The 27,471-nt window shown below is 47.2% G+C and overlaps 1 protein-coding gene across 1 annotated transcript; it reads right to left on the bottom strand.

Annotated features, from left to right (window-relative positions):
* Positions 1–767: 767 nt before the first annotated feature.
* Positions 768–27,166, bottom strand: Ehd3 (EH domain containing 3). The gene is made up of 6 exons (XM_051181843.1): positions 26,510–27,166; positions 16,422–16,598; positions 12,130–12,227; positions 5,238–5,650; positions 4,676–4,840; positions 768–2,925 (listed from the first exon to the last, which is right to left on the bottom strand). The coding sequence occupies exons 1-6, from the start codon at positions 26,734–26,736 to the stop codon at positions 2,398–2,400; spliced, it is 1,608 nt and encodes a 535-aa protein (XP_051037800.1). The 5' UTR covers positions 26,737–27,166; the 3' UTR covers positions 768–2,397.
* Between the last annotated feature and the right edge of the window lie 305 nt (positions 27,167–27,471).

Genomic DNA, 27,471 nt, shown 5'->3' with positions numbered 1-27,471 from the left:
TTCATGGTATAAGCTGATCGTACAGGAGAAGGAGAGGGTTTTGTAAATGCCGTGGGCACTATTTGCTTCTCATGTGAAATGTCCTCTTGAATGAGGCATGGGATCACTGCAAGTCCTCAGGTCCTGAAAGGGGACAGCAAGCCACAACAGCTGGAGCCAGAGGTGTACTGCCCAAGTGAGAGTAACTCTCCCTCTCCCCACCCCCACACCACATTGAGAGGAGACCCACACACCATCTCCTCCTACCAGGTGGCAGAAAGATAACAAATGGAATTCTTGTACCCTCTGGATCCTCGTGGGTGATCCTGAAGACAAGATGGAAAGACATGGAGGTAGAGAAGGGCAAGAATGTGGGATGAGCATCAAATACTGTGGCATGAGACTCACTTACACACCCTTCATATGAACTAAAACAGACTTCATCTGCTACTTTCTTATGTTTCCTCTAGCTCAATACAAGGTATAGAGGAATGGCTCCTCTGTTAAGTACTCTGGGGCTGTCTTCTGAGTTGAGACATGTCTTGGTCATCCTCTACTATTGACTCAAGAGAAATGTAAGCTTGTGGAAGCAAACAACTCCATTCTAGAAGAGCAAGAAACAGTGACCCTAGTAGCTTCATATAATCTAGTCACTAGATAAGAACACTAGTCCAAGGGAAGGCAATGCATGCATGACCTTTGAGTGGAGCCACTTTCTTCCAAAGTTGCCACTGGGCATCCCATGTCAGAATCTGGTGCTACGCAATGATACACATTTGCTAAAAGGGTACCAAAGAATAAGTGTGTTGTATTAACATGAATCCTAATGACAAGCACACTGCAGTTATAAGCACATTGTAGATACACAGAACAGTTTCTATATAGTCTGAACATAGATACAAAATAAGTTACAGTTGTTTTGTTTTGTTTTCCATCACAGTAGGAATGTAGCAGTCACTGGGATCAGTGGCTGGGTAGCAAGCCAAGGGAAAGGTCACAGAGGAGGATGGAGGGCACTGAGTATAGTGGGGATGTTTGCCAAGGACACCAGAGTCCTTGAAACGCTGCATAGAATAAGGTTCCAGTCCTCTCAATGGCCTTCTGAGAACTAGCACAAAGTCTTGCTTGGTGACATCCAGTGGCAGAATTTGAGCTGGGATGCTCAAGGTGAATGGATGGGAGGCTTAGCAGGAACAGGCACACGCAGCATCTAGCAAGCCAGCCCACTCTCCTGATGGCTTGGTTGGACTTGTGTGATGTTGGGAACACGAGGCACAGAGCCAGAAGGCACAGTTTGCTTCTAGGAGGTGACAGGTGGCCAAATTGATGACCCACCAAATGCTGGTGAGCCCTCTTCCCTTGCCTGGATGCTCTGTGAGGCTGTGTGAGGGACTGTGTGCTCAGACAGTGTAATGCTTTGTCGCCAGGTAGCAATGCTGGGACCTTACATCCATCACAGAACAGGGACAAATGGAGGATTGGAATCCTCTCTCCTTGTGACCTCAGGAGTTTGGGAAGTTTCCTTAAACTACTCTCAGTCTTTGGCTCCTTCCCTGAAAAATGCAGAACAGAGGTGGGGTGAGGAAGGGGTGATGTGTACTAGGGCATTAGTGAAGGCCTCAGGGACCAATTTGTATAAAGTGCCTAACACTGTTCCTGCCACACAGGAGGGCCTTGGTATATTAAAGAAACTGGGTATCCAGACAGCCTGGGTCTGATAAACCCATGAATTACAAACTCCCTGTTCAAGAAGATCACAGGGCATCTCCTTGTGCTTTCTTACTCAATTTTTCCTTTTTTTTATTCCCATATGGGAGTTTTTGACACAAAATGGCAGGCAGAGTTCAAGGTTCAAGTTTGCTGAGGATGACAGGGGGTTTTCAGTTTAGAAAGATACAACCAACATGGGCCAGTTGTCTCTTCAAGTCTGGGATGTGGCACCCTAAAGAGGTTTCTCCATTTGGTTATCCTGCCCACAGATGCTCCTTTGCCTCCCAGCTCCCAGCCCCTGAGCAAATGTCTAATTAGGAAGCCGAAGAGGAAAAATATAAGCACAGAAAAGAAAGGGATTGTCTATTCCATGAAGTCTTTCTCATCTGCTCAGAGCCTAGGTGTGGAGGCACTGGAGGACAGGGAGGATTGGGCCTCTGTGGGCAAGTCAACTGCTTCATGTCTCTGGGGATGGGGAGCTAGAGGGTAAGTTTGGAGTCACGGGCTTATACCCTGGGACAGAGGAGGTACAGCTGCCTGTCTTCCAACCCTGGGGACTTGGAGAGGTGTTCAAACAAGGATGAAACCTTCTCATCTACAGTGTGACTGTCAAGTCGTGTGTGTGTGTGTGTGTGTGTGTGTGTGTGTGTGTGGTTATCATGCCCATTCTCTCTTCTAACATTGCCTGTCTGAAATTATCTGGCTCTGTCACTCAGATATTTTCCTCTTAGATGGAGGGATAAGGTGGGCAGGAAGCTCACTGGGTAGTTCATGCCCCTCCAGCTTGACTTTGATGAGGTGGTTGGCCAGGGCAAACTCTTCATCATCCAACATGCCATCCTTGTCAATGTCGGCTAGCTTCCAGATCTTGCCCAGCACACTGTTGGGCAGCTTGGAGCGTACCATCTCCTTTTTGGCATTGGCACCTGTGATCTTGCCATCCACTGGGGACAGGGTATAGAAGATCTCGTCATACATGGGCTTGTCTCGGGCCACCACCCACTCAGCATCATCAATACCCTCCCCAGCTCCCTCTCCATAGCCATGCCCAAAGGGGCCTTGCAGGGTTCCCTCAAATGCTCCGCCTTTCACCATCTGGGCAGGTCGCTGGGTCTCTTCCTGGCGCACCAGCACCATGAGCTGGGCAATGTCATGTGCCAGCATGTCATCTACCACCTCCAGCAGCTTGCTCTTCAGTGGCTGGAATTTGCTGAAGTCCTGGGCCTGCAGCTGGTCCTGGAAAGGGAAAGAAAAAGGAGGAAGTAGAATACAAGAGAAGTTCTTCCATACCAGGGAAAATGCTTCTTCCTCAACTATTTTTCTAATGAAAGCAGTGAGGCCAGGGGAAGAAAACAAGGACCCCGGAGCTAAGGATGGCTCTCTTTAATGAAGAAACAGAACAAGAGTAAGAGCTGGGAACAAAGGGAACAAGTATTGGTTTGCTGATTTACATCTCTTTATGTGTTATTACAAAAGGAAATACACACATTTCTTCCAAAGTTAGTTTTGGCTATCAAGTGGTGACTCTTGAAGGTGGTGGCCTCCTGAGATGGAGTGCTGTGGGTCTCCAGGAGAGAATATGTTTGAAAAATACACAGCAAAGTGCTTTTGTTACCTGCCCACCAATTCACCTCCTGGGTTTCCCGGGAGATAGAGAAGTCATACACTATTCATAATTACAGAGAGGGTCAAGGCAATGGGGATTGAAAATTAAAACAACGAAAACCACAAAAAAAGCCAAAGGTCACTCCCAGCCTTACAGTTCTCAGTCAGAATACTCACTGGAATTGCCTGGCAAGAGGTCTCGAAAGACTGGGCCCCTGTGGAGAATTCTGACCTAGTAGGCACAGGCAGGCAGGTTGACATTACAAAGGCTGTTCCTTTGCCTTCACAGGGCTACCCACCCACATCACAAAAGAAAAATCCTCTCCTCTGAAGACCTTTGGAGCCATGAAAGGTCCTCAACCTGGAACATCCAATTTCTACTAGCTTCTATTTCAGTTATTCTCAACCTACCTAATGCTGCAAACCTTTAATACTCTCCTCATGCTGTAGTGACTGCTCCACAATGTTATTTTTGTTGCTACTTCATACCTATAATTTTGCTACTATTATGAATAGTAGTATAAATATCTGGGTTTTCTGAACAGTCTTAGGTGACTCCAGTGGAAGGGTTGTTCTACTTCAAAGGGGTCATAACCCATAGGTTGAAAATTGTTGTCCTAGAAGGACATAGCTCCCTACTGCTGCCCTGATCTGGAGGCAGCAATCTCATTGTGTGGGTGGGGAAGAGGCCAGGAAATAAGAATGGGTACATGGAGTCCACTGCAGGAAATTTAAGGCTACCCACAGCTATAGTTCAAGGGCATGTGCTGGCAGGACACTTCTTACCTCCTGTGGCTGTGGAGAGCAGAACAGGGTTCTATGCTAAGGACCTTGCAGACAAGATATTCACTGGGTCTCCAGCACTTGTATACAAAGCCCTTTGCAGCCCCTGTTTACAGATGACATGAAGGCACAGTGTGTATCTAGTCTCTATGGCTCTTGTTTGGCTCCTGGGGACAGTTCCCAGCTTTTCTACTTAAGAGTAATATTAATGTTTTGCTGGGAAAATGCTAAGGTTCAAGTGCTTACAACATAACACAAAGTTGCTGTGATCTACAAACCATTCCCAAGGAGTTCATAGGTAAACCTAAGCACCTAGGAGTCTGTATCATTATCCTAGAGATGATAGAGATGCCCTTTACCACTAAATAGGTTTTCAATGTCATCAAACATACCTGTGCCTTTGGGGACACAGGGCTGTTTGTCCCTTGTCTTGGCTAGGGCACTTGTTGTGAGTGACGGTCCATCAGGAGGAACATGTCTAATGCCATCTCCTTGCATTTTGACTTTGAGTTTCTCCCAAGAGTACCATTATCCCCCTTCTCTGGCAACCAGCTAGTATGACACTGTCTCTCACTGTAGGGTTCATGACCCTCATTACCTGCATCCTCTTTAGGTTGGGGAAGTCCCCAGGGGAGATCTGGTGCTCTCTCTCAATCCGGCCATAAATCTCAGCCAGGTTGTTCACAAGCTCCTTCTTTTTGGTGTCCTTCCCAAACACTGAGGGCATCTCCTTCTTCAAGGAGCTGATGATGTAAGCATGGACCTGACAAAGAGGGCCAGAGGACAATCTCATTAGGAGCCTAGCTGGTCTTTCTAGTTTCTCCTCCTGCCTCTGCTTCCAAAACCATTTGTCTCTCCATCCCCCACAGTGCTGCTGCTACAGACAGTGACAACAGTAGCACCCACTGAGCACCAAGGTATCTAGTACAGCAATGAGGGTTTTCACACTCCATTTCTCTTCATCTTCCATCAGCCTGTTCAGTTTACAAATACAGAAAATATTGGGAATTGCTGAGGTGGTAATGGAGCCAACCTGGCCATCTAACCCAAAGCCAGTAACCACAACCACCCCCATGCTCCTATCCAAGGGTCAGTTCTTGCAACTGACCCCTACCTATGAACCTGTCTGTATTCCATCTACTGTATTCCATCTACCTTACCTTGGCCAGCCGGGCTCTCTTAATAAGATCGTTGAGTTTTCTAAGGGCAGCATTCCGGGGTAGGCTCTGGATGTCTCTGAACAAGTCCTGCTCTTCAGCTTCGAAGAGCTTCCGGTTGTCAGGAATGAGGAGAGGGTGGGACCAGAAGGAGCCAATATAGACCCGGATCACCTCCGGTGTGTTCACGATCTTCCCCAGGGACCACATGAGAGCCCCATATACCCGCATCAGCTGCTGGGTCTCAATCTGGTCAGCCTTGTTCAACACCACTCGCATCTTGTCCTCGTGGTTCTTGAGAGCCTTGATGACTTCCGAGAACTCATCAGAGATGTCCAGCTTGTGGGCATCGAAGAGCAGGATGATGCGGTCCACCCGCTCAGCGAACCACTCCAGGACAGCAGCAAAATCATATCCTGTGGCAGAGACATAGTTAGTAGGAGGAGTTTTGGGGCATGAAAGGCCTGATGTAAGACAACACAATCTTGGAAATAGTTTCTGAGTTAAGATCCCCTGACTTCTCCCAATTGGTTGCTTGACCTTGAGTAGTGAATTTCTCTCTCTCTCTCTCTCTCTCTCTCTCTCTCTCTCTCTCTCTCTCTCTCTCTCTCTCTCTGTGTGTGTGTGTGTGTGTGTGTGTGTGTGTCTCATTCACAAATGCTCTTTCACCGAGCTATGTCACCAGGCCCTCCTTAACATTTTCCATCTATAGAATGGTCATTGGAAGTATTTGGCTAGTAGGATGCCAGAGATAATGCTCAATAAATGCTCAATTCTATAATAAGCACTGCTACTCCCATAAAGGGTAGCCACTACCCAGTTATCTTCTTATTAAAGTTAGGGGTCAGGGCTCCTGCTGGGAAAATGAGTCTAGACATTGTTTTTGTGCTGATATTTTGAGATTGGGTCTTACTGTCTTGCAGTAGCCCCTGCTGGCCTTAAATTTCCTCCATAGGCCAGTTTAGCCTCAAACTTGAAATCCGTGCCTCTGCTCCCAAGGTGCTAAGATTCCAGGTGTGCATCATCACAGACAGCTTTGAATTTGAGTCAAGACTCAGAAATTCTTTACAAGGTATCATCAGTAAAACAGAAGATGCAAGTGATGGATGCAGGTTCAGAACAGGCCCATCCCTGGTTGGGCCAATATCTCATTATAGACTCAAGGCTTACTTCCTTCCTCACTCATCTGCTGCAGCCCCAAATACCCAACTGGTCTTCTGTATGAGAGTCCTTCTTGAGGATGTGACTGGGCTGCTGGCAGCCATGCCTGGTTATCCAACATTGAGCTACTTCAAATCTGCTGGTTCCAAGAACTCTATGTTCTGCTCCATGCCAAGCAACTGTAGATCAGGGAGAGGGGAGAAGGTATCATGGTTTGACTATGCAGTGGGCTCCAAAAAACTCATATATTGGGGAATTGGTTGCCAATCAGTGGGCTTTTAGGAAGTGAATGGATCATGAGGGCTCTGAGATAACCAGTGGATTAACACCTCAGGTCTGATCAAGGAGATTTGGGTAGACATTTCTTTCATTTGTGTGTGTGTGTGTGTGTGTGTGTGTGTGTGTGTGTGTGTGTGTGTGTGTCACACTCATGCACGCACACATGTGCATGCATGCATGCAGGTATATGCACATCTGTGTTCATGAATGTGGATGCCAGAGGCCAACCTTGGGTGGATCATTCTTCAGGAGCCATCTTCCATGTTTTTAAATACATATTATCTCATTGGCCTGGAACTCACCAAACAGACTCTGTTGGCTGCCCAGAAAGTCCCAGGAATCCACCTGTCTCAGTTTCCCCAGTGCCAGGATTACAAGTATAAGGGGACAAAATTGCTTCTATGCCCAGCTTTTTATTATGAGGGTTTCAGGGCTCAAACTTAGCTCCTCGTGTTTGCATGACAAATGCTTTACAAACTGAGCTTTAGCTCCCAAACAACAATGGGTACCCATTTTCCTTGTATAATCAGGGAGCTCTTCCTGTGGCCTTATCCATCTCTGCTGCACCCAGGGTGCACATGGCTTACTCCATCAGCATCTGTTACACAGTTGACATAGAATCCTGTTCTACTTTTACATCCAGGAAACTGAACAAGTCATCTCTGGGCCTTAGTTTTACACTCTCTAAATCAGGACCCACCAATGCCTTGACCACAGACTTGTGAAGATCAGCTCTAAGAAGAGCAGGTGCCATTCTTATGACTTTGGCCAAATGCCCTACTCTTTTATAGAGAACTCCTCAGTGTGTTGACACAGGGTGGAGCTTGCTCTGCAGATGTGTGCCTCTGTAGGGTCACTGGCCTGGGTGCATTCCCTATAGTTTCTGCTCAGTTATTAACTTGATATGCTGGGCAATAGAATCCCCTTACCTATCCTTGGTCTTTGTTTCTAGGATGGATGATCTCTGAACTTCCTTTTTTGGTTTATAATTCTCTGTGTCTACCTACACCCAGAGGTGTAAAGATGGGGAATACAGGAAGGTGGAGATGAGACACAAGGATGCCTTTGTAGCTAGCAAGAGAGGAAGGCTGGAGGCTGCTGCCTTTGGTGCTCTGGGCATGCCTACAGGAAACCTACTCCAGTCTGCTGACAAGCAGATGGCTTCCAGGAACCTCTCCTATGATGTAACAAGCACAGAGGCCTCCTACTAACCCTCCTGTTTTTGCAAATTCTGCAAGCTCTGGTAAGCTGCTATTAAATGACAAGCAGTGCTAAACTTCCTCTGAGGTGTGTGGTTGGAAAAACTGTGAGACTGAGGCAACGACTCTGCAAGCTTCTCCGATGCTCACCTTCCTAGTTCATGGCCACTCCAGGGCCTATGCAACCTCTAGAATGAATGTTAAGTTGCTTTCATATCCTGGGCTTATGTGTAAGCCCAGAAATAGAGGCATGTGAAAGGCATGTGAAAGGCAAAGACTGGACACAGTCAGGAGGAAGATACAGGGCAAGCTTTCCCATTTGTTTCCTGAAAGGTCTTCTGCAAATCTGAACCTCTTTTACTGACTATCAAAAATGTGGACAGTAACAACTGGCTGGATGTGGAGCCCATGGTGTAGCCATGCAAAGCAGACCTGGTATTAGGAGAAGGAGAGAAGTCAGCCTGGATGGAGACTGCTCTAACACCCAGTATACATAGCATGTCCAAGGTGACTACCCAATTGATACAGGAAGGGCTCCAAGACCCTCAATAGCTACTCCTGAACACTTTCAATAGCCCATGGTCTCTGAATCATAGATCAATGGCTGGAGAGAAATACTACAGAAGTATCCTTCCTGGAGTCCTTTTGGAATGTTGGCTGGCACCCAGGCATCCAATGGATAGGCTCCAGGTCAGAGTCTGGGAAGCCTGCAGGGACGTGCAGCCCCCACCCCCAGGCTCCAGGGACTGGGAAGAAAGCATTTCTAATTAATGCCAGGCAGGAGGAAATCAATGAGACAAACTTAATAAGCAGGGCCACTCCTTAATAACCCAACATTCCCCTAGCTGTTTGACATACAATGCGTTACTTCTTGCAGTTGCAGTTGCAAAACTGACTTTACTGGAGGATCTTTGCAGCTCTCCACTACCTGGAGTGAGTAGGGTATACACATCTTACACAAGAGGGAGTGGAGATAGAGAGGTTTAGGGCATTCCCAAGTACACAGCCAGACCAGGTGCTGGCAAATGCAGGCTTAGAAATAGGATCCACATTCTCTTCTTAGCTCTTAGCCCCGGGTGAGCCTGCAATCCAGAGGCCTGAGGCTTACCCATGGTAGCCATATAGTATCGCCCCCTCCCAAATGTGTTAAGTTCTAGAGATGTTTAAAAAAGAGAGAGACACAGAGACACACAGCACCAATAATGGGAGTCTTCAGCTGACAATGGGAGAAATACTCTGGACACCTCCTGGGAACAACCACAAAGAACGGTCAAAGCAGACTCATCACAGGCCTCCAGATGACCACAAAACTAGCAGTGAGGTGTCCAGAAGGCATCAGGGCTCAGCTGCTCTGCACTGGCATGTGAATACCTGCTCATCTGATGAACCTGAAAACCCCTAAGTGCTTATGGGTAGGGGAGGATGTGGGCTACAAGTCATATTGGTACAGACCCTGAAGTCCAAGAAGACTTGAAGATATGACAAGTTAGCCCCCACTGCTGTCTGGTCTTCTCTAACAGGTTCTGCTTACATGCTAGACTCTGAGGACTGGGACTTGGGAGACCAGGACTCGAATTCCAATTGTGTGTCCTGCTCTGAGCCTATTGAACATTTGGACTAGAGGTCTCCATCAGCGTGCAGTCATGGGATGAGAGCATGTAGCCCCGGGTAGAAGTGGTGGGGATCCAGTCTGACACAGTCAGGAAATGAAGGTATGAAGCCTTCCGGAGTCCTCTGCACTCCCCCATTTCTGCTACATCCGTGCTCCTTCCCAGTAATGAACCAGGGTGAGCCACATCCTGCCCCTTCCAGGAACAGCTTTCTGTCTGCCTTTCCTGCTCCTCTTCTTCCAGAACCGAGTGCTAGCCTGACACTTCATCAACTTCTCTATATACACACACTGCCCCAGGCCTGCACAAAAGGCCACCCTGAAGCAAGAACTGCACTTTGTTTGGCATTGGCCTAGGGCAGAAAGCTCATCTCTATGATGCCCTAGGAGCCCCAAGGAGCCACTGCCAGGGGTTAGGCAGTCTACAGCAAGGTGTTTCTGTGCTGGCTTGATTCTAACTCTCCTGCTGAACCATAAACCCTGAACTAGGCAGAGGTGTGAGGAGGGGACTGTGGGCTTAATCAACAGGACCATTTGAGAAGGCCTGGCCCACCTGGGCTTGAGGAGGGTGGCAGGAAGTCTACTGTGGCCAACCCCAGGAGTGAAGAAATTCTGACAATCAACTTTAGATCTGTGTAGACACTTGCGTGTGGGTGTCAGGAGGTGTACAGACATGCATGTGGGGGAGGCAGGATATGTGTATATGGGTGAGTAAGTGGAGGTCAGTCTGGAGGGGCTTAAGCTGGAACTCTGGCTTTAAGGCTAACCACGAAGGACAGGAGAGTCTGTGCACCCAGGCAATGTTCCTGAGTCAGGTCCCATCATCACCAGCACCTGGATCACTTGGGGTGTCTGATATCCTCCCTCACTCTGGTTCTCTTGGGGTGCTGAAGTCAGCACTGCTCCATGCCCCCCAGCTCCTGTTTGTCTCACTGGCTGCTTTTACCAACAGCTGCATCAGTCTGGCAGAGAACACACTAGTAGAGTCATGGTTTTGCCCAGAGAAGGAAAGAATTCCATGTGTTGTCAGTTCTTGGAGGCAGGGGGTAGAAATATAATCCCAATCACCAGTGCCCAGTATGTGTAGAGCAGCCACTGAGGTCTGAAGACAAAGGCAGGAGAGAATGCAGGGGAACAGAGAAGAATGGACAGGACAGGAACCATGGAAGACAGGAGTCCCTAAAGACAAGGCTGCTTTGTATACCCATCCACACAGCCCCAGATGCAAGGGAGATTAATCACACAGTCGACCCTGGAGTCATGTAAGCCCGGAGAGCAGTTAAAGAAGGAAGAAGGGAGCCCATGCTAATCCAGTTCCAGAACTAAGGTGTGTGGACTTTGTAAGAAGGTTCTATGATGCATTTCCCTGAGATGTCCAGGGCTTTGTCAGTCCATAACTCTGAACTAATAGTCTAGTGCCCTTGGGCCCCTAGAGGCTGTCCTCTCCAGACCTGCTTGCAGGCCAGGCTGTGCTGGCTTAGCAGGTGAATGAAATGAGACCTCCTCCCCCTGCAGACTATGGTACCATCTCTCCCACCATTCCCCAGCAAGCTGTGGACTGCCCTGTGAGCCTAGAAATCCCTTTAGGCCTAGATTCTGACCCAGAGTTCTATAGGTACAGACTGGCTGTTCCTCATTCCATCAGAGCCTCCATTAGGAGGCAAGAAACAAGGCTTCCTGGACCCCATCACAGGTCATCAATTACAGGGACTGGGACACAGATTTCTAGGTGCCTTCCTGATCAGCTGCTTCCTTCCTCTCTCATTTTCAGGTTTTACTTTCTGGGATAGCAGGCTGTCATGATGCCCTACTCCCAACACTGCTTTAGAAGGGGGGCTCTAGGAAGGCCTGCCTGAGGCTCACCTACAGAGAACTAGTTCCCAAAGGGTTCTCTGGCAGTTTCTCCCATTGCTTATGCTCACACACAGCTACTGTGTGCCCCCTCACCAAGGAGTTTTTCTATACTCACATTTTCTAGAGGAGATTTACTATTTTCACAGAGCAGGCAGGGGCATGAGGGGGAATCCCAGAGCCTTTCTTGGACCTGTACTGCTAAGCCTTAAGGATGCACAGCCATGGGTCATATGCCTGTTGCTCCATGAGGCTCAGGAGTGAATGCGTGCTGACCTGCATAGGCCATGCCCTTGGGGAAGGGGTTCTTGGGTCCTGCTTTGGTGGCAAGATGGATGAACAGACCTATACCAGTGAGGAATCATGGAGCAAATTGTGCTGAGGCACATGCCACAGGGAGGCATTGTGTCACCTGAGGTTAACTCAGGAGAGAGCCCTGGCCTCTTCCCAGAGAGACTTGCCAGTACAAGGCTGACCCTTCCTGGAGGCAGACTTCTGAGTGCTAATTTGGCCCCAGTCCAGGCTCCCAGCATCAGGTTTGGGAAGAGTGCATCTCATCTGGTTTTCTTGCTAAAGATACAAAGCACAGCTCAGAAAGGATAGGGCAACTGGGTATTGAGATACAGACCTGTAATCCCAACACCTAAGAGGTAGGAACAAGATGATCAGGAAGTAGTTCAAGCCCAGCCTCAGCTACATGAGACTGTCTCAAAACTCTTAAACCCAAAGCTAAAAGGTGATGGGTTACTCAGAGGCTCATAGCAGATAAGGCAGAAGAGGCCAGGATGCTGCTTACCTCGGCTGATCCTCTGTTTCTCACCAGAGAGGATCCCTGGTGTGTCGATGACACTGATACTTTCCAGCACAGCATTGGGCAGCTGGGCACACACAAACCTGCACAGATGGCGAGAAGAAGGCTATGGTGAGCCGCTGAGGCACCTCACTGGCTCAGCCTCAAGGGTTTCAGCACCTGACCCTCCCATAGGTTACAGGCTCCCAGGTCACTTGGTATGGGACTGCTAGGTATGTTGGCTAATCCAGGGAGTGAGTTATGGTTCTTTTGCCACCTGCCACATCCTGTTTTGGAGTGCTTGTTACTTGGTGTTTGGTAAAATGTTGGCTGACCAATGGGGTTAATCCATAGTTATATCCTACCTCCTATGTTTGTCCAAAGCCTTGTTGTAAGGCTTGTGGCCCCAAGTCTTTAATGATCCCTGGCCAGCCACTTCCTGCCTTGAAAGGCTTTACTTAACTTGGCCAGCTTCTGATGGCCAATCAGAACTCTACCTCTTCCACACAATGCTCCCAGTCACGGGGCAGGAAGAGCCTGGAGATTTGCACATAATCAGGGTATGGGAACCCTCTTCTAACTTGATCACTATGCATCCCCCCCCATCATCATGCATCCTGCATGTGTTCTCATCCACAAGCTTTATTTAGCACAAGATAATAAGTAGGTGGGTATAGAACAGACGATCACAAACCCCCACAATACCATGCTGAAAGTGACTGCAGAATACCTGGAGATTTGTTGTGTGAAAAATTCCCAAGGTGACCCTGAGGCAGTCAGGACTCATGCTCTGGCCCTGGTGTGAAGATCCCCATGACAAACCAACTTCGATCCCGCTGGTGGAGGCAAAGATACTATACACACCAATGGCAAGCCAGGGTGCAGAGGGGCCAGCATCCCAAAGACAAACAGGGTTGTTAGAACCCTGGCAGAGAGATGACTTTGAGGAAGGACTTCTTACAGGAGAGAACATTGGTATGGGCCTTGAGAGATGGGTCTTACCACCCAGGAGTGTGTTATTTGGACACCTACAGGGCTAGCTCAGCCAGACAGTCCCCTAGGATGGCTATCTAGCCCTACCCAGGAGGAACAGAGATGGGTGCTGACAATGTGTGAAACAGGGCTGCTTACTGCATAGAAAAGGTAAACAGGAATCTATAGCCAGCACCAGACAGAAGAGTGGCCACACTGTCTTAATTGTGAGTAGACAGTATCACCTCTAGTTAGAGGGTCCTGCACTGAGCCCCTTTCCTTTATCTCACCCTACTTATATTTTTCTTTCTCTTTCTTCTTCCTGGAATGCCCTTTGCTCACCCTTCCAGTGTCCGTTTGTCCATCACTTCATGCCCATATCAAATGCCGGCTTTCCCACACAGCCTTTTGGGACTATTCTCCCCTGCTGTGGAGTATGCAGCTGATCTTTCCACGGGTGCCCAAGGACTAGACCGAGTCTTACTTCTCTTGCTGAGCTCACCCAAGCTGCTGCCTCCAAGAGTCTCTTGCAATAAAACATGCACTCTGCCCCACCCACTACCCCCTATACATGCCTGGGGGGATGGGACAGTCCTTAAGACAGGTACCCTGCTTTCCTTCCTCAGTATGTGTCACCAGAGCTGCACTGTACATGTCCCTGTGGCTAGGAACCCTGAAGTGGGGCCTCACCTGGGTCTGCTCCTTCAGCATCAAAGGGAGGTGGTGGCCCTTAGAGGCACCACCTTCTGTGCGCCCCCATAACACCTTCTGCATCTATGCTCTTCATAAATTATTTTCAGGGTACTTTCAATATTATTTTTTTCTATGGTTTAAAAAAGAAAGCAGTCCAGCAAGACAGACAATGAAACTGTTCACCCTCATCCTCTCCCCCCTCAATTCCAAGTGTGAAATCCACACAGTTATAGCTACTCACTCTCTCTTTGCTGTTCCTCGCTCTTGGGTTTGCTTTATATGTTTTCAGGAAGAGAGTGGGGGTCTAGAGACTTTGTGACTAGCACTTTGTCACCTTATGGATGAAGACAGCTATACTGAAAGAGGCTATGTGTCATTACCAGACTTGTCATACACACACACTTCCTTGGTTTTAAACGTCTAATCACAGACTTAGTGGGCCCTACTGGGTTGGTTAATGACATAAAGGCACTCCTCCCTCAGGAATCTGCTGGCTACTATGGTAATTACATAAACCTGCCATCATAACTGACCATATACCATTACATATAGATACTATTATCACTGTAAGCACAGTCACCCTGAAGGAGGGTTGACCGCTAACCTTGCCCTCCCATCTCTTTCGATGACTGATTCCTGTGTGTTCCGGGTTCTTCTCCCCTCTAACCTGGAAGCCAGCTCATTGTTGCCTCGGAAGAACAAAGCTCCTTAGCTGACTCACAGTCACTCGCTGCAAACTGAGGTCTCCAGAACTGAATGCAGCATGTCTCCTACCCCCTCAGCCCCAGTTCACTCCCGGCTGACTCATCCTTTTAGATCACCTTCTCTCAACGCATACATATTCTGTTTTAGTATCCCACGTGACTTGCTTCTCCTTTACCTGGGTCAGGCCTTCCTCATTCCATGGTAGAAACTCCTGGTCTCAGGGACCTGACCCCAATGCACCTCAATCCATTTATGAGGGTTCAACTTTCTTTTCTAAGAAACCATGCTCACCTCCTGAGGTTCCTCCATACTAGACCAACTCCCCACAAATGATTTCTTGTCCCCCTGGTTCTGCTTTGGAAACATGTCCTGCCAGTTGGCATTCCACACTATTCCATACCAGGTCACCCATCCCTTCCTGTCTCAGAGTATTATGGGTTCATGTCACCACAGGAAAGTTTACAGGTTAAGAGATATGTTTCTGGGCAATAAGCCTCAATTTCCAGAGATGGAAATGTTATCAGTAGGTACCCATTTGTCTCTTTGAATAATTAGGAAATCTGTTTAAAGATTAATTAAGTTTTTAAAATATTTGTTTATATGTGTGTCTATGTTGTGTATGTGTACATGAATGCAGTCTGTATGGAAGCCAGAAGGCAGGGCTGGATACACTAGAGTAAGCAATTGGAGGTCTGTACTGTGAAGAGAACTTGAGACCTGTTCTTAACCTCTGAGCTATCTCTCCAGCCCAGGGTTCAAATTTAAAAAAACAAAAGTCAGAAAATCCACACAGTAACTAACTGTCCTACCATAATCTATCATTTCTGTTAGTTACTATGTACCAGACACACTGCCTTCTGGTCCATCTCTCACTTGCCTCTGCTTCAGTTTGTCAGACAAAGATATTATCCCTGTCCTGTATCACACATGAGCAAAGTGAGATACAAAGAAGCTTGGGAACATGTCCAAGATCCACAGTTCACAAGGGGATCTGATTCCGGGCCCATCTGAAGCCAAAGTCTATGTGCTTTCCTTTTACTTGAAATATCTACAATAAAAAAGAATAGCCTTGAAATTAAGTGCAGTGTACATGTGGATGAACCATATACAAGTACAACCAGGAACCTATCTACATCCCAGTTAAGAACAGTTATAACATGAAGGCCCAGATTAGCTTGATGTGTGCTCGATGGAACACTGGTTCTCAAAATGTGGGTTGAGACCCTTTGGGGAGTTGAATGACCCATTCACAAGGGTTGTCAGACCATGGGAAAGCACAGACATTTACATTATGGTTCATAACAGTAGCAAAACTACAGTGATAGAAATACTTTTATGGTTGGGGATCACCACAACATGAGGGTCGCAGTGTTAGGAAGGTTGAGAAAAACTGGCTAGAGATTTCTCCACTCAAAGCCCATGGTGACCTTGGTATTTTCAGGTCTGAACTAGTTCTAGGGGAGGGAGGTGACCTGTTCAAGGTCACACAGGGGGCTTAAGCGAATGGTCAAACTGCAGGCCTCTTCCTTAAGTCCAGCTTCTTTCCAGGTAAGAACATTCAGGAACAATATAGACCCTTCTATTGCTCCCTTCTGCTTGGACAAATAATCCCAGGCATAGTGTAAGCAAATGCTGGGAAACATGTGACTTCCCTTTGATGCTTTTATTGGTGTAGACCAGGTAGAGCCATGTGATCCAGAACACTGTCAGATCTTTCTCTGCTCCATAATCAAGTGGTCTCAGCCCAGAGCTTACAGCTCTCAAGTTCCATGATGACTAACTCAGTGACACTCAGGAGACAATCAAGCTGCCAGCACAGAAAAGGCAGAGTCTTCCAGGACCACACCCCTCTCCTTTCACCCCTGTGCTACAAAAAGAAGCAAAGAGACCACCCAGTAGTGTGCACCACCACCAGCACCCTGGCTCACCTGTTCAAGAAGGCATTTCCAAAGGCATTGAGCTTTCTGAAGGGTTTCTTTGGATCCACCACCAGCGCGTTCCCAGGAATGATCCCTTCCACATCTCCTTGCATCACTGCTATGAAGGAATCAGTGGTTGGCTCAGGACCAATCCTCATGCCTGGGAAATCCTGTTCCAGCAGGTACCTGCAGGAAAGTGCACAGTCACATGTAGGCATTGTGCTTGACGAAGGCCCCTATTTGTCTACAACACAGCTAGCAATACACAGGTTTAGGCTCTAGAGCAACAGTGGACTGAATATTGCAGAATTCACAAATCAAGGTAACTGGCTGAAATTCATACACATAGGCTTAGAATCCCACAACCCCAAGGCTCTTCTGGCTTCTTAGAGATCATTAGCTATGTAAATGAATAGTTATTTAATGTAGAATGTTTTATGTGATATAATGGAAAAGCAGCCTGAAAGGTAAACTATGAAAAATGAATTCCAGCCCACCATAGATTTTGGTCCAACTCTCTAGTTTATATTCTTTGTTTTATAGAAGTATTCCATGTATACTTAAATATAGATGAATGATGGTTTTCCTTACTATATATTATTTATTTATTGTATATGTTATAGTTTATTAATTTATTTGATGTGTGTTGACATGTGCCCCTGTACCTACGTAAAAATCAGAGGAGACTTTAACAAGTTGGCACTCTCTTCCACCATGAGTCCTGGGATGAAACTCAAGCCATTAGGTTTGGTGGCAGGAGTCCTTAGCTACTGAGCCATCTCATTGGTCAGCTAAAGTTTTTAAGCAGTTTGTACCTTCCCCTCTTGTCACTATCCAATTGACACAAGCTTCCAGAATGAGACTGTATTCCAGAAACCCTATGTTGTACTTACACAAGACACAGTCTCTCCCTTGTGTCCTTAGGCATTGGAAGTTTTATTGCCAATCTTTTGGTTCATGGAGGGGTTCTTGGTTGGAAATTCTAACTGTGCTTTCTTTTAAAGTTTTTGCTTCTTATCTTCTCTACCTGAAGTGGAATCAAAATTCACCTTTCATCTACTGATGCTTTTCTATTGCACCTGCACACATACATATCCTGCCCCCAGACTTAGTAACCACAGAGTATGTTGTGTAGCCCCTAGATGAGAATTTACATACTCTCCAATGATTATGCAGATAATAGCTATGCATGGGTTTTGTTTTATGCTTAACACATCTGGGAGATAGCAGCCCAGATTTACTTTACCCTTGTTAATAACTATATAGAATCCCATTATTCAGATTATTATAGATACTTCTTAGTAAAATCCTTCTTGATATCTGGTAGCAGTTTCTATTGTGTAGGAGGGAGAGAAATGGCAGTTTGGGGGTTGACACACTTCAGTGAAAGAAGAGGAAGACTGGTTGCCTATTTTTATGGGGTGTTTTTTAACATGTTCACTTTCTACTTCCTGTACCTGATTCTGCTCAGAGTCCCTTCCCTGCTCTGAGCCTCATGGTATGTTCTACTAGGAGATCGGCCAATGTGATCTCCAGAGTGTCTTTTGTTTCCTGGGCTACTGTGCTGGGAAAGAACTTCTGGATGATATCATCTGCAGCCATTTATTCTCATCCCTTGTGAAGAGCATTTTTGAGGAGGTGGGAGGATGGTTGCTTCTGAAATTCTGACACATGCTTAGCCAGGGAGCAGTCACCAAGGACAACATAGCCCTTTAGGATCCCAGGACAAGTTTGGGCACAGACAGTGGGAAGCGGGACTGAATACAAGTGCATGGATCTGCCCTGGGGTAGGACTGGCCAGGCAGAGGACAGTCCCAGGACATCTTTGGAGAGTGCTAAGGGACACTGTCTGAGAGACACAGACCTACACAGCGAGACCTCAGGAACAAGTAGCAAAAAAATTAATTTTATGGTTGGGGAGGTGGGAGCGCTACAACATGAGGAACCATATTAAAGGGTCAAAGTGTTAGAAAGGTTGAAAACCATGGCTTTAGAAGATTCCCAGCTGATTCTAACACACAGTCAGGGCATTATAGCATGCTCCACATTAACCCTGTCATTTTCCTGGTAATAACCACTGGCATGTAATAGCAATTCCGAAACTGATAATGCTGTGTCTTTTGTCCTTGCAGTGCTGCTTGAGGTAGGCACTGAGGAAGCTGAAAAGAATTATGTAGCTTTCTCAGAGTAATAGGCTGGAACCCAAACTCCTGTCAGTGAGACATTAGCATCACTCTTCTACCATCTTGGACTCCTTTAAAAAACTGCTTCCCAGAAAGCCAACCAATGCCCGGGGGAAACGGGACAGCTCTGGAGCCCGAGGCCCAGTTTGCCTGGCTCAAGCCTGAGCTCCTTGCCATCCTTTGCCTCTCCAGAGTGGGAAGGATCCAATGAGGTCTGCTGGCTTTCCTCTGGGTCCCCAGGAGATTATTTGTGCCTTCAGGAAGGGTTTGGAGCTGACTCTACTCCACAGTTCCTAGGCAGTTTAGGCTGGGTTGCTATGGACTCCATCCCCAAGGAGCCTGTAGAGCAGCTATAGTAGACCCAGTCCCAGAGGAAGCTGCTAAGCCTGGAGTGGTGTTGCCCAAGAGGCTAATGTGACAATAGCAGTGTGGAGAAGCTGAGTAAGTATCAGCTACCTTGGGAAGCCCCCTCATACCTCAACCAGGCCAGTCCAACGACTGGAACTACTAAAGGAAGGATTTCTTGCAGTCAGTGGGTCATTTTCAGAATTTACATAGGAGCTGTGATGAGAATAAATACAAAAGTCCCACAAAGGACTATGCTTTCTGCTTTCTTGGTGACTTTTTCCCCTTGGGGACTTCCTGGATGAGCTGTGACTATGGGCTCTCTAACTATGAGGGGCATGCCTTTTTGAAGGTACCTAATTTAAACACTGTGGCCTCAGCATCTTCTACTACCACATGCAGTATCATAGTTTAAACTGCTTGCCTGCGATATGTTAGACATTGCTCTAAATGTTCCAAGGTTCATCTCATTTCATATTCATATCTACTGGGCTGTGAGTGTTATGATCTTCCTTGTTAAATGTACCTAGGCAGTAAGTCCACCTTGTAGGCTGTTCTGCAGGTTCAATGGTTACACGTGTTACACATTTAATTGGGACCCAATACTAAGCCTCTTTTAAAGGGGAACAGACAAAGTTAATTTGTCCAATGTATATATCAGTTACAGATAACCTAGAATTTGTACCTGGTATTTGGATTTAAGGACCCATCCTTTTAATCACTACACCCACCTTCTCCTTTCACAATCTAAGCCTCCCCCAGGAAATGCAGCCACCTCTGGGGACAGTCCAAAAATGATGCCCTGCCCCATGAGGAACTTGGAACAAAAAGTGAGATGAGCTACAAAAGTCTATGGTTTGGCAAGAAGCTGGCTAGAGCCAGGGCCTGAGGGAAAGGGCAGGCTTTGGGACCCACAAACCCAGGAACACATGTGTCTCCAGTGACTGTGGGTGGCATACAAAAGCTGTTGCTACCAGGTGACAGGAGCAGGTTCTGGTCCTGCAGTTTTCCAAAGAACAATTAGAAACAGTAAGGTCAAATGCTCTGTGAGAATCTATGTGCTGATTTGGACTAAGTCCTATGCAGACCTGTGGAGGAGGTAGGTGTAGTGGGCTTAGATGGGAACTCTGGGGACAACTGGACTAGAGGCAGTCTCAAAAAATGTCCAGAATGAACCAGGCCACAGCAGCAATGAGCTATGTGCTCTAAAAGGCATCTCAGATTGCAGCCAGTGAGACCAGCTGTACTCAGCAGATGAACAAAAGGTGACACTGCCCAGCCCAATAGGTCAGCTTCCTAGGGAGTGACGGAGCCACCCCCTGAGGTGGATGGGCAAAGTGCCTTGGGCTGGGTCTGCTGGCCTATTATGCTCACTTGACCCAAAACTTGCTGACCACTCAGAGTCTAAAGAGGCTAGCAGCAGGCCCAGAGACTACAGACAGAGAACTGGAAGGGATAAATTCTCAGAGACATTTGGGTTTGTCTTGTGGCACTGGGTACCTCTCACACAAAGCCACCACTGTGTCCAGAAAGGAAAATCTATTGAGAAATCTTACACATTGCTTCTTCGTAGGGAGTGGGACAGATCGCCTCTGTTGCTGAGTGAAAACATTCCCACAGCTGTGTAAAGAAAAGTTAATTCAAGCCTGGATAGGATGAGCTGAGACAGGGACACAGGAAATAAGGAGGAGCAGAACACACTGAGATTTCTCCAAGTGGACAGTACTGTTTGCTTATATCATTCCATGTAATTAGCCTTACCTGTGCCATGACATGACAACATTAGTTCAGTTTTGCATGTCTAAGTTCAGGGCCAAGTTGGAGGCACAAAACATGGCAAGGATTTTGGTGCCTTCTTTCCTTTGCCATCTGATGCAAAATAAATAAAAGCTAAACCATAAAATATGTTTGGGGAAATTCAACACAAATTTGATTCCCCCCTCCCAGAGTGATTTTTCTTCATGTGTTCTTAACTAGAAATTATTTCATAACATTTTTCTCATTTTTTTTATGCCCTGCTTAGTTGGCAATCTCAGTATGTGGCCTCCTTGACTGATGACCTAAGTAGCCAGGGTATAGCGTGCCAAGAATATCAACCAGGCCTGCCTTTCAGGCACCCATCTCCCCAGAGGGATGCCCAGGGTTTGAGCTACTCCTGGGACCTGGGACGAAGTCCTGGGGAAAGAACTACAAAGGCCGAGGGGTGGGGCTGCAAACTGCTGCTGGTGGCTCTGGGTTGGGTGCCCAGTCATGTGGAGAATCTGTTGTGATCTTGAACGGCTTAGGGAACCCACACAGCTCTACCACCGACATGACCCTGGACAAACTGCTAAAAACAAAACAAAACAAAAAACCCAGCAAGGCCAACAAGATGGCTCAGTGGGTAAAGATGCCTGCTGCCAAGCCTCAGAGCCGAGTTTGATCTATGGCATAGTAGAAGGAGAGAACGGACTCTGGCAAATTGTCTTCTGACCTCCTCACATAGTACACACACACATGCATACATGCATGCATACACTAGTAAATAAATAGGTAAACAATAAAAACTTTTAAACAAATGGACTCCACCTCCCCAGTTTGTAAAGCAGAGGAGAACCTGGTTTTCTAACTATAACAGGTAAAAGATGAAACCATTTGAGGTAATGCACAAGAGTTTTGGGAAAGCCAGGGTTACAGCAGACTTTGCTCACAAAGACACAAACAATAATTAGAGAAAATAAGCCCTTCCCTGTTGCCTGAAGGTACTTGGCACATCCCCGCCTCACTTCTAAACACAGTTCAGATGTATCCTCCATGAAGCCTTAACAGATTTATCCCCAGCTCACCCCCAAGCTACACATACTCTTCCCTCTCCTGGGCAACAGCAAACCTCAGGGCTCTTCCTCTGCATGGCTATGCTGCGGTATGGGGTTTTTTGTTTTTTTTTTTGTTATGCATCTGAATCTTTGGGTCACTCAGCCATGGATCTTTCCATTTTAAAATAAGGTCAGGATAATTCTTGTCCCATCAGCCTGATTGAGTTTTAGGGAGATAGTAATGTGTACACACACAGGCACAATGTGGATGGATGACTCTTTGTGGCCAGACAAACTGGCCATGGTGCTATGTGCACAGGACCCTCAGCTATGGGGAATTGACAATTTAGAGCTCCAATTGTCCGGTCTTAGTATTCCCTTCCTGGCTCCACCTTGTAACAGATTGCCCATGCAGGACACTACTGACTCTGACATTCTGCCTGCCTGTATGTATATAGAGAGGCAGAATGCCCGTACCTTCATCCAGCTGCGGTGATGCTGGAAGGAGGCTGGCCCCACCTCCTGAGGGTCAACCTCAGCAAGAAATAGGGAAGGGAATGATACCACCCCCTCATGGTGTCTAGAACTAAATGGTGCTGAATTGGTTATGAACTCTCCTATTCCTGTGAGGTGGTTACTAAGATTCTCACTGTATAAATAATGGAACTGGGGACCAGGGAGGATTGTTGGTGTGACCTACCTTATCCTTCTTTGGTCTCTTAATTAGGAAGTAATCCTAATCAAGATTATGCAAGGTCAGATAATGCAGACCTAGCTTGGGTTAGGACCTTTGTCCCACAGCCAATGGAGACAGGATGCAAACCTTTTTCCAGTGATGTGTCTAGTACCTTCCACATGCCTGGCTTTAAGGTGATTCCTCAACTGGATCTGAGACAGGCAGATACAGCTCCTCCAATCTGAAGCTTTTTGCTCCCTTCAGTAACCAATGAACCTTGGATAAACACAACTGAATATTAACCCAGCCCCACTTAGAGCCTCACAGGCCAGGGCCCTTGGCAATAAACAAACATCCTTTGACTCAGGATGGTAGGGTCCTGAAGTGGTATAGGTACTATTGTAGACATAAATGAGTCCATGTGAGTGGGTTTCCCTGGGATGGTGGCCTCCTCACATTTGGTTTCCAATAAAGACATCTTTCCTGGGGTAATCATGGGACCCCATCCCCATCTGTCCTGAGACTGGTAAGAGACAGTACACCCACAGGGAAATGCAACATCAGTCACCTTTGAATGGGGCCGCAGAGTTCTTGAAGAAGTGTGAGCAGTTCAAAGGGCCAGCTAAGCTAGCCTCACTTTAGGATGCCTAGCCTCCCAGTATTTCAAGGCCCACTACAAATGAGGCTCAAGATCAACCCAGACATTCCAGTGAGCTCTGAACCTCAGACCTCTCCATGTCAGCTCAGGCAAGGTTCAAGGAGGCCATAATAGCAGCTGGTACCTGGAATAGCCCCAGTCCACCTCCACCAGCAGCAGACAGAGGAAGCGTGGAAAGAAACAAGAAAGGGCAGCCAGCAAGTCTAACAGGTCCAAAGAAGGAGGGGCTTCGAGCTGCAGGCTAGCAAGAGAAACAGCAGAGGCAGGAGGAGGCTGTCAGGGACACAGAGCTACTTACTGTGCTCCAGAGAGACCGACTATGTTGGACAGAGCAGCCCACAGACCAACTTATTGTTTATTTTATTACTCTGGGCTGCTGGACCTTTGGCCAGGGAAGTTATTTCAGGCAGAGATCACGGCACATTAATTAGTTATTAGAAGAATGTCCTCTCTGTGTGTTCTTCCCAAGACAAGAAATGAGATTTCGTGATACGGGAGAAACTGAACTGAAAGTGGATGGACACTCAGGAGACAAAAAGCCAGTAATAAGGGGAACCAAGGTGAAAATCCTTTTTCTCAGGTTCAGGCCTCAGACAGAGATGGGGAGGCTCGTAAGAGCCAGACAAGGGCTGACTTACTTGGGGGGAAAGTGTTAGTTGTGCCTATTGCCATCTTGTAAGGCAACTGGGAATGTGACTCTTAGTAGAGAAAGTTTTTTTTAAATTAAATATTTATGAAAAATGCCCAACCTTTGGCCTAGTAATTCTGCTCCTAGGAATCTCTGAAAAAAAAAAGAAAAAAAGCAAGACCAATCAGTGGGTGGGGATGCTGCTATTCAGGGTAATCTTGCAGTAGCGAATAAATTAAAATTAGGAACAATCAAAAGTGGTTTAGCTAATTAAGAAATAAACTGCAGGTATATGAAGTGAAATATTATATAGCTGATAAAAATGATGATTATGTGGGACATATATTCACACTATTACTATAACTAAAAAAAAAACTCTAGCATACAAAATTACATTCATGGAATGATTTCAACAGAGTATGAAACAGCTCTAAGTACAGGAAAGGTAAATATGTTATTTTTAATGTTTTCTGCTGAGTTTAAGGCTATGACCAGTTTTGTTTAATTTTCGAATTTATTCTCTTCCTCACTTTCTAATAATAAATGAAACTGTTGAATTTCAAGAGAAGAAAGAAAATGTGGTTTGGGAAAACTGTGTTACAGCCCCCTTGCCCTGCTAGATAACTCTCCCTGCTCTCTAGAGGGGAAACAGCTTTGGAAGCATGAGCTAAATTCAGCTGGTGTGAGCGGGAAGGGTGACCCCTTGGGCTTGGAGGATAAGACAGGGGAGGTATCTGCCCCCTTAGCCTTCTGTCCCCCTGAGATAAGGGATAATGTGGGGTACCTCACATTTCTCAGACCTAGTAACAGCCAATGATGACTCAGGCAAATTCAGAAAAGCATCTTACACAAAGGCACTCTGCTTGGGACTCTGCTCTTAAAACACTTGCCTTTCTTCTTCCCTCCCATTTTGGAAGATGGTTGCTGGGAAATTACCAGAGCTGAGGTCCTGGAGAGAGGTTTGGGCACACAGGCTACCTGGCAAGTGCCTTAGCTGTAGGAAGGAGATGTTCTAATACCTTAATGACCTTAGGGTCATGACCAAGGAAGAAGAGAGTGCCAGGACACTCTGTGCATGGCCAAGAACAGTTTGCAGAAGCCCATGCTTCCCATAAGGCAAAAACCAATAGAGTGCAGGGCAGTGAAGTGCCCTTTGTATACAACCTAGGTATCTCTGAAACACGTTTGATACCAATCCGTGTTTAATAAAATGAAGGACTGATCTTGAATCCAACATCCCCCCCACCTCGTGTTTCCAGTTAAATCCACTGAACACTACAGGTGAATTTAGGGCATTCATGTATTTCTCCAAAGATAGCGCTACAGCTTTCATTTGTGGGCTTTTGTTGTTGGTGGTGGTTTGAGGGGTTTTTTTTTGTTTGTTTGTTTGTTTTTGCTTTTTAGGTTTGTTGGGTTTTTTAAGAAAGTGATTTAGATTCAGAATTTAAAAAAAAAAGTGAAAAGCAATGGATTAATCTCTCATATTTAAAATAGAGTCAATAAATCATCATTCCCCTGGCCCCCTCTTTGGAAGTCATTTGACCTTATAAAGCTGCAGGTCAAGTGGACAGCCCAAAACTGTCCACTCTGCAAAGACAAACTTGACCCAGTGTTCAGTTCATACATGACAGGCTAGCACGATGCTCCCAGAAGGGCAGCATTGAAGAAAATTAGTCATTGTGCTGTCAACTCTCCTGGTCTCCTCACCAAACAAACCACATGGCTTTGTATGCCACAGGGGCCAACCCAGGAATAAGAGGACCACTGCTTCTGCAGGCCAGCAGCCTTGACTCTGGGAGGGCACCAAACCCTGTCTCCACACTGTAAGAATATGACTCTCGCACATAGGCCCAGAAGCAACTCCTCAATCTTTGCAAAAGCAGCCTGGCCTTGCAGAATGTGCACACTGAAGATGGAGAGAGGCCTGTTCCTGGGAGATAGGGATGTTTCAGACACTGGTGGAAAATACACAGACCCCCCCCCTCTCTCTCTCTCTCTCTCTCTCTCTCTCTCTCTCTCTCCCTCTCTCTCTCTCTCTGAATGTATGCAGACTTCTTGAGCATTCCTCCAGCTCCCAAATTCTATCATTCAGAGGAATGCAAGACTCACTGTTAAAGTTACCAGCATTTAGCTAACATTTCCTCACATGCACCTAGGGCCACATCTCAGGTCTGCATCCACACTGTGGAGCTTTGAGCCATCATTTACCCTCCCCATCACCTCTGCTGCCTCCCAGCAAAGTCAAGGGGCGTGATGAGGCATGTCAGTATCTCCTCTACTTCAACGAGTCTTTAATGTTATTATTGAGCTATTAGGGTCAAAGAAGGAAACTCACTATATTAAATGTAGTCTGTTTCTGCACTTGCTTCACATCTTTTAAGTGTCTAAGAGAGAGACCTAAAAGCTCTGTCAAAGAACAAGTGGCCCCAAGGTCCACAGTTCACCCCCACTCCCAGGCCTGTAAGCATGAGAAAACTCAGCTGTAAAAGTAAGGCTGCCCAGTGTACTGCAGAGCCCCACACAAGATGAGAGGGCCTAGTCAAAGAGAGGGTTATGACACCCCCAGCTGCATGAGGCACCTGGTTCCTTCTGTGTTTCGGTTTCACAATGCACAAACCAGACCACAGAGATGAGTCTTAATTTGAACGCTTCAAACTGACCAAGGGCTAAGGACAACTGAGAGACATCACATAGGACTCAATGGGGGACTTGGAAGCAGGGTCAACTTCTGAGGCCTCCCACGGGGATTTCTTCAGAGCCTTTTAAGATTTTCCATATCACCCTGAAGGCTCAGCACCCAGCCGCAGCTCACCTGATGAAGGTGGTCTTTCCAGTGGAGTACTGGCCCACCAACAGGACCATGGGCTTGTTGTCGAAATCAGCATCCTCAAGGGCAGGCGAGTGGAACTCGTGGAAGCGGTAATACTCTTCCAGGGGCAGCAGCTTGGTCTTATAGAGTTTCTTGAGCCCCTCACTCACCGTCTGGAAGACCTCGGGGTCCTTCCTGCGGCGATCATCCTTACCCAGCCAGCTGAACATTGTGGTAGCGGGAGAAGGTTCCCGGAGAGGCACCCGCTTGGGTCAAGCCACAGCCTCAGCGGCCACCGCCACCTCACCAAAGTACCAGGCTCAGATGCACCATGGCCTGGGCTGTCCCAGCTGCTGGACCCAGCCCAGCCCCTGCTTCATCCGCAGTTGGGCTGGGAAGGAGGATGCTGAGGGCTGAGTCAGGAGAGCTGCAACCTTGGAAATTAAAAGCAAGCGAACCTTCCGGGAAGCCGGTGGAGAGGTCCCCAAATGTGTGGTAGAGGATGCCCGGGCTCCGCTACTGCGGTGCCCAGGCAGTTAGGAGTAGGCGGTGGCGCACACAGCTCCGCATCCGCAGCATCCCGCCGCCCCCGGCGCGCTTTTAAATGCCAGTCGAGCAGGAAGTCCCCGAGAACTGGCAAAGCCCGGCTGGCCCCACGGTCTGGGCGACGCGAAGCCGAGCAGGGCGCCGCCATGTCTGTGGGCAGGCGCTCTATAGCGAACTCTGTCTGCAAACCCATGCTTCTAGAGTCCTGTGGGAAGACGCTGGCATTTCTTTCCCAACCCTGGAGATTTGGTTAAGAGCAGCGCCCTCTCAGGGACAAGAATGGTGCCTAAGACAGCCTTGACCTACTCTACCTGTATTGAGACCCAGTTCCTTTTGTTACTGAGGTCAGTTCCCTGGGGACACTAGTACTGAGGACTGTTTAATTGAGAAAAAAAATCCACTGTTGGGGAGTAAAATAC

This window comes from Phodopus roborovskii, unplaced genomic scaffold, assembly GCF_943737965.1.
Source record: "Phodopus roborovskii unplaced genomic scaffold, PHOROB, whole genome shotgun sequence".
Taxonomy (NCBI): Eukaryota; Metazoa; Chordata; class Mammalia; order Rodentia; family Cricetidae; genus Phodopus; species Phodopus roborovskii.
The sequence above is the reverse complement of the archived record's forward strand: the minus strand, read 5'-3'. Positions and strand labels throughout refer to the sequence as shown.

Excerpts from the sequence above, each read along its gene's own strand:
- Ehd3 (XM_051181843.1), bottom strand. The coding sequence starts at position 26,736 with ATGTTCAGCTGGCTGGGTAAGGATGATCGCCGCAGGAAGGACCCCGAG. Across the intron at positions 12,228-16,421 it reads GGAAATGCCTTCTTGAACAG|GTTTGTGTGTGCCCAGCTGC; the intron begins GTGAGCCAGGGT and ends CCATCTGTGCAG. Across the intron at positions 2,926-4,675 it reads CCAACCTAAAGAGGATGCAG|GACCAGCTGCAGGCCCAGGA; the intron begins GTAATGAGGGTC and ends TTCCCTTTCCAG.